The 6536-nt window shown below is 38.5% G+C and overlaps 1 protein-coding gene across 1 annotated transcript; it reads right to left on the reverse strand.

Annotated features, from left to right (window-relative positions):
- Positions 1–994: 994 nt before the first annotated feature.
- On the reverse strand, positions 995–5753 carry LOC115316542. Its single transcript, XM_040221650.1, has 5 exons — positions 5649–5753; positions 4639–4811; positions 3424–3482; positions 3238–3300; positions 995–1141 (listed from the first exon to the last, which is right to left on the reverse strand). Exons 1-5 carry the CDS (start codon positions 5751–5753, stop codon positions 1011–1013), a joined length of 531 nt encoding a protein of 176 aa, XP_040077584.1. The 3' UTR covers positions 995–1010.
- Between the last annotated feature and the right edge of the window lie 783 nt (positions 5754–6536).

Consider the following 6536-nt stretch of genomic DNA (forward strand, 5'->3'; position numbering starts at 1 on the left):
CAGATACTTTTAATCTCATTCATTGCCACCGAGAAACCGGCAGGCAGGTATTTTTAAACCCGTCAAGCGTCCCGACTAGCAATCTACCATTGCACCACCTTCAAAAAGTGTGTCATGTTATCTTTCTTTAAGAAAAACACAAAAGAAATGAATACTCAGGAGTGTTACACAATTGTATTCATCCGGGAAGACTTTCGTTGTTTTGCACCTGGTTCAGCTTGATTCCGACAGCGCTGCTATCGTATTTTTTTGCTTATTGTGGTTTACTTTTGCATTAAAGATTCATGTCTGAAGCAATATACTTTATGGGTGGCAGGAGGTTTCCCGCTTTTTGCACCTATCTGGCACGGAAACGTTATCACCTTTCTAATATGTATATTTGATGAATATTATGAGACATCAGAACAATTATACTAGACACTTCACAAGTGAAACTTTATCCCAAGTCGGGAATTTTGAATTTTAAACACATTTTTGACCGTCTACTGCTAGTATTATATAATCTAAAGTATTGATTTCAATTCATGATTGCAGTGGGATAGTAAAAATGTGAGCATTGTTAAGATGGGACTAGATGAAGCGCAGCACATGTGTAGAGCCAAGTTTCGCAAATTGCGTCACGTTTTGGCTTTTAATAATCCACGCCGTGGCGGGAAAAAAGGAGAGTTCATAAGAAAATTTATTATTGAAGAACAATTTCGGGAAAGCATACAGATTCACGGTTTATGATTGCAGTATAAAATTACGCATAGGTACCTCGCTGAGATAAAAGAGGTAGAAAGGTTTAGTCTTTTTCAATTAAGATATTTTATTTAGCGAAACACCAAAAATATAAAAGAAAACTCCTTGCAAGGTGAAACTCAAAGGAGGGGTTTTAGATGAAACGTAACTTGAAAAGGATCCTGGGCTTGAACACGCCGTAATATTGATTAATATCATGAACTGGAATATTGAACAATCCACCGGGTAGCCCCAGTGTGTTGAAGCTCCTCAGTATAGATTCAATCGCTTCACACATCTCGGGTAAGCTCCCAGTTGCAGGGCTTTGGACAGACTTTAGCTAGTAGTTTCTTGGCGTTCTTGCATTCGTAGTCCACATCATATATCTTGTACACCTCATCGTTGTTTGGACTGGTGAGGTCTGAAACATAAAGGATTGGCAAAATAATCTTATTTCTTGCTTCACAATCAAAAAGACATACTGATAGTATTATTTCTAGTATCTCGCCATAGAATATGGTAAGCTAGTTTTACAGCAAACAAACAATAAAATTTTATTTTGGGAACGTATACTGCATGCTTCGTTATTCATGTCAAAGAAAAAACGCCTATTTTTGATCAAGCTTATATGAAGTGCCAGGTTGCCTTCCATGCTCATTTCGAATTACTTGCAATTGTCTGGAAAACAGTAAAGTGATCAACGGGTCATCAAAAAGTGTTACCCTATTTTTCTATAACTATGCTTTGTTATAAAGTTACATGGAAATGGAAACATTCTTGTAGCTGCATACCATTCATCATGATGCACAATTTCATGCATCCTAGAAGTCGATTTTATGTTCCGCTCTTCTGGTTCCTTTCGAACCTGGCAGTGCTGAACACTAGTTCTAACATTTTCTATATTCTCTGTCTAAGAAACTGAACAAATTTATAGCCGCAGATTGTATGACAGCGTTTATGTGCATTTTGCATAAATATTTCTTACTACATCGGAATTGGGTAAATCTCTAGATTAACCGCATGGTAAAAGACTTCTACAAAGCAACTATGCTGGATATGTGTTAGTCGTCTTGCAATCAGTTTGAAGTCGCTAACCATTGAAACTGATTGTATCGTAAAGAACCCCTAAGAAGAAAAACATTTTTATACAGTCTGGTTGGGACACGCTTGTCAAAAAATAAAGTTTCCGCAAACAAAATCAAACCTATTTTAATGCTATATTGACGGAGAGATATTTATTTGAAATTCTGCACGGCAAAGTCCTTGACGTCACGGAATGGTCATTCGCTCAACGACACGGTAATTCGTTCTTTGCAGTCCAAAGTAACAGCCAAGCCGATCCACCTCTCCTCCACGCGCCCGAAATGCCGAGAGAGAACGAGTGGAAAGCCGGCAACTTCATACGAAATCACGTCTCGCGCCGTAAATATTACTCTAAAAATGTGTGTGTGTGTGTATGTGTATGTGTGTGTGGTGTAAAATTACTTTTTTGACACGCGTGTCCCAACCAGATTCTTAAAAAAACATTTTATTTCTTTTCATGGGTTCTTTAAAGGGATCATGAAATTATTTATAACTTCGTCCTCTTTAGCATCAATTAAAAATAGCGTAATAAAAATATCCCGTGGTCATGACGTATTTGGGCATCGGTGCAAGCACTCCAAGCTTCCCCCACGCTTTTTAAACATACCATGGAATTTTTCATTCGCAAGTGATTGTAACGGTTGTCGCGCCACTCATTGGCCACCAGCGTGAGTCCAAATCTTCGTCTACGGATTAATTGTTGGCGAGCGCATACGTCTGAGTGACGCAGTGGTCGTGTCCAATCCGTGAGCTGGGGTCGGCTGACGTGATTTGGGTACCGCAAATGAATGACAGTAAAAATCCGAAGATATTTCGAAAGAAAGGAGGTAAGAAAGATTCCACCATAGTTTCAAATATTGTTGCCTAAAAGCACGCTTTTGGTTTTCTACCTTCTTTCTTTTGGCCCACTACCAATATTCGATTGCTTCCCTATATAAAATTCCCTATATAAAATCATTTATCCCAACCGAAAAGTTCTTTCCCGGCACCCCTAATAACCTCGGAACCGGTATATGCTTTACAATTTATAGTCGATCACAGGTCAAGAACAAAGTGGAAGCTGCTCCCACCTCTTTCCACTTCAGCGGAGCGAACGGTGGAGAGGAGGTCGCCTTTCCTCCAACGTTCACACTACTAAAGTGTAAAGAGGTGTACACACACATAGACTTTGATTTCAGAAAAGGTAAATTTGTGTAAAATTTTTGATGTTATTAAACTCCTTCTTTGCAACTCTTCAAGTTTTTCAGAACCTGTGATGTGGCAGGCAAAAACATTCAACACTCAGCGTCGTTTCTAATAATTACAATTGTTAAATTTCTATTTCGGCGTTATAAAGCCTGCCGCGTGTGCTTCAATGCAAGATTATTTTTTCCGGATTAAAATCATTCGCGATGCTACCAGAAAAATAAAACGTCTAACATGCGTTGAACTTACCGATCTTCAAATAGAGCTCCTTGCCAACGAACGGCTCTACAACAGTCAAATCTTCCTGAACAGCTGAAATCAAATCATTACAGGGCATTAACATGCCGCATATAGCAGACGCCTGGGCATTTTTTAAAAATAGTAACTCACAGGCTCTACGCCAGGGTGTTACGTTTGAACTTTTTTTTTACTTACTTGAAGTTGTGAGTTTACCAACACCACTAGAGGCGTCATAATGTGTCGAGAGTGATCCTCTGAAAAAGGTTTTAATTACATGATTACAAAGACATAACAAAGCTATTAGGCTCAAAAATAAAAAGAGTATTGAGTGTAAATATAATCAATCTTGAACAAAAATAATTCCGATCTTTTTATTTGAAACTTATATACCCAACACAATGAACTCGATTAAAAGCAACGTAGGTTTTATTGTCACAATTCCGATAGCAATAATAATGGAGATGCTGTCATATCTAAATACGTTGCAAGAATTTATAAGATATTTTGTCACCCAGTAAAAAGCACTAAAGAAAAACTTTTTTTATTTTAATTTACCAAGGAAAGAGGATTTCAGGTAGCATAACCATGTAGTATTTGCACTGACATCTTTCCAGCTGCCATTATTGGGTGCTAATCGCGTACTTGCCGCAGCATACGTTTCTCACAAGCCAATTTTTTCTGCTCGGCAAGTGAAAGAAGCCGCAAAGAAATTACAATACAGTCGAACAAACTTCCGTACTTAGAGCTGACTTACAACCTTGAAGCTTAATAAACCGCGCAAGGACCGCGAATCACAAGAATTACCACATGGTTTCATATAAAACACGTGCTTCAAACAGTTATGACTTAGTGTCATGCGTACTAGAGCAATCGCATGTCCTGCGTGTTTGCTGTAGCGTTGAGTGTTCCACAAAGCATGAGAAACGCGCGCAAACATGACTGACGTAAGCAGTTTTGGAACTCTGCGTGTTTCTCCTGCTCCGTCGGTGTTTTTGCGCTGTTTATTCATTGGGATGACCGACTACCAAATAGGCCAACTGAGGACGTTAATTTAAAAATTTGAACAAAAAAAATAGTAATGTTTACTTTGCGAATGAGTGACAGTGGTACTCTTCTCGTTTGGCCACGATGTGTGATTACATAAGAATGTATTATGGAGCAATGTTTTGTTATTTTAGTTTATTATTTTCAAAGTATACATTTTAGTTTGTGGGGGACTTCCTCTTAGAACGAAAAAATTGCGTTTTCCATTTCATTCTTGTGCACTTTTTCTTACTTAAGTATATGGAACATTAAGAATATTCGGATTCAAACATTTGGTTCACGTTACAAAAAGGTACGGCTCCGCATACCGACAAAAAACACCAAGCACCAGCTAAAAGTGTTTTCCCATAACCTAGTGATACGTACAATGTGTAGGAGTCAGGCGTTCCGGCCACGGCGGACCACGTCGTCCCAATGGCGTCTGTGGTGCTTGAATCGGTCCCGTCCCAGAGAATGGTGTAGTTGATGGAGCCCGGTGGATCAATGCTGTTGCCGCTGTGGTAGCACTGGTATGTCAGGATGGGCCTTGTTTCCATATCCTGTTATAGCCCATATGATCTCAGTTTAAAGCTTACTCTCCGTGCACCGTGGTACTTGCTCACCAGTTGTTTCTAAGCATGTCTTGAGGACGGTAAACGAGAATTCAGGAAATTTTTATTCAGATTTTTTTAAGTTCGACATTAGCGAATATTGGAGAACAATTCGAATATTTTTGTAGTACAATATTTATCTCTTCTACGTTATAAATGAATGTGTTTTTTTCAGAAATATTAGTTAATATCTGGATTTTTCTCTACCCGCGCTACCCCACTCCCCTCACGCCCCCCCCCCCCCCCCCCCCTGGCGCTCCAGCAGCCGTGCATCATCTGAAAACACATCAGCGATCCCATTCTGCGCCGTCAACAAATTGCTGTTGAAAGATTGCCTTGTACTGTAAACAGAAGACCGACAAAGCAGAACAAGAAAAGAACACTGCATGTAGCAACTGAAGAAAAAAAATTAAACTTACTCTACGCTAATTTGACGATTATCTTTGCACGTGCCCAGATCTACATATATTTCACGAATGCATTCTGCATATGAAACGGTGTCGGCGGTCGATTAAAGCTCTTTAATGTTTACTCATCCCATGATTAATATAGAATTCGGATCTATTTTACGCTTCTCTTTCATTCTTGCTCTTTTTTTTTTTACTTTTTTGTTCTTTGAAAATTTGGGTGAGATGTTTTGAGCCCTTCACACGCATCTAAATTAGCACTTTCTAGTTGTACCCTCTTGCCGGCTATGATAATTACTTCAGTATATTGAGTATTCTACTCCATTTATGAAACACCAATCTTGTGATCAGTAGATACATAGGAGCAGCTTATACATACGTCGTAAAATTGCTTCGTTGGGTTACTCGGAGAACTTGCTTCGCTTTGAAGGATCAGGCACGATGAACAGAAGAACATCAGCACAATTGCGGTCTTTGTTTCCATTTTTGAAACGGTCCTACAAAATGCAATAATCATTTTAATGTTACATTGACACAAATATCATGACAGTGTTTGTATGTTTAAAACACTTTATATATATATATATATATATATATATATATATATATATATATATATATATATATATATATTTAATTATTTATTTATTTATTTATTTATGAAAGTGACGGCAGTTTCGCGGTTCTTTATGGCATGCAGAAAAATCTTCAGGACAGGAGGAGACAAAAGGTACCATTCATTCCACCCTATTTCAGATCATAAAAATCTATTCAGAAAGAATACACCGAGAAACTCTTCTTAATTACTCGGCCAGTGTCATGTATTGGAATAGTTTAGTAAGCCTACATCATAAAGTCACTGCCAATGTTCGCAGCGGTGTTGGCATTATATAACGAGGGAAGACGACCCGACATGGGCGGTGCCTTACGTCTAAAGTTCTTTCTTGAAACGCGACTTTTTTTTTTTTTAATATTTTCTTGGGCTTCCCACACATTTCTGAAGAATAAACCCCGGCAACTATAGGGAATATAAACTTGCGTTGCTGAAGGGCGAGGAGTATACAAGTAAGGGGTTAACCGATTTTGAATTCCAATACCTCTGCCTTCATTCCTGTATAGGTCTAAAAATGATACTGCAAAATGCTATCTACTTCCGGCGAGGAAGCCCTCTGCGCCTTTTTCTTCTTACCTAGATATATTAAAACACTACAGCTTCTGTAAAAAAAATTTCGGTTACGTTTTTTTACCGAGTGTTTCGAAACGACAC

Source organism: Ixodes scapularis, unplaced genomic scaffold (genome assembly GCF_016920785.2).
Source record: "Ixodes scapularis isolate PalLabHiFi unplaced genomic scaffold, ASM1692078v2 PGA_scaffold0__279_contigs__length_252992795, whole genome shotgun sequence".
NCBI classification, from domain to species: domain Eukaryota; kingdom Metazoa; phylum Arthropoda; class Arachnida; order Ixodida; family Ixodidae; genus Ixodes; species Ixodes scapularis.

Excerpts from the sequence above, each read along its gene's own strand:
- LOC115316542 (XM_040221650.1), bottom strand. The coding sequence starts at position 5,753 with ATGGAAACAAAGACCGCAATTGTGCTGATGTTCTTCTGTTCATCGTGC. Across the intron at positions 4,812-5,648 it reads CAACGAAGCAATTTTACGAC|GATATGGAAACAAGGCCCAT; the intron begins GTATGTATAAGC and ends GGGCTATAACAG. Across the intron at positions 1,142-3,237 it reads GGAGCTCTATTTGAAGATCG|ACCTCACCAGTCCAAACAAC; the intron begins GTAAGTTCAACG and ends TTTATGTTTCAG.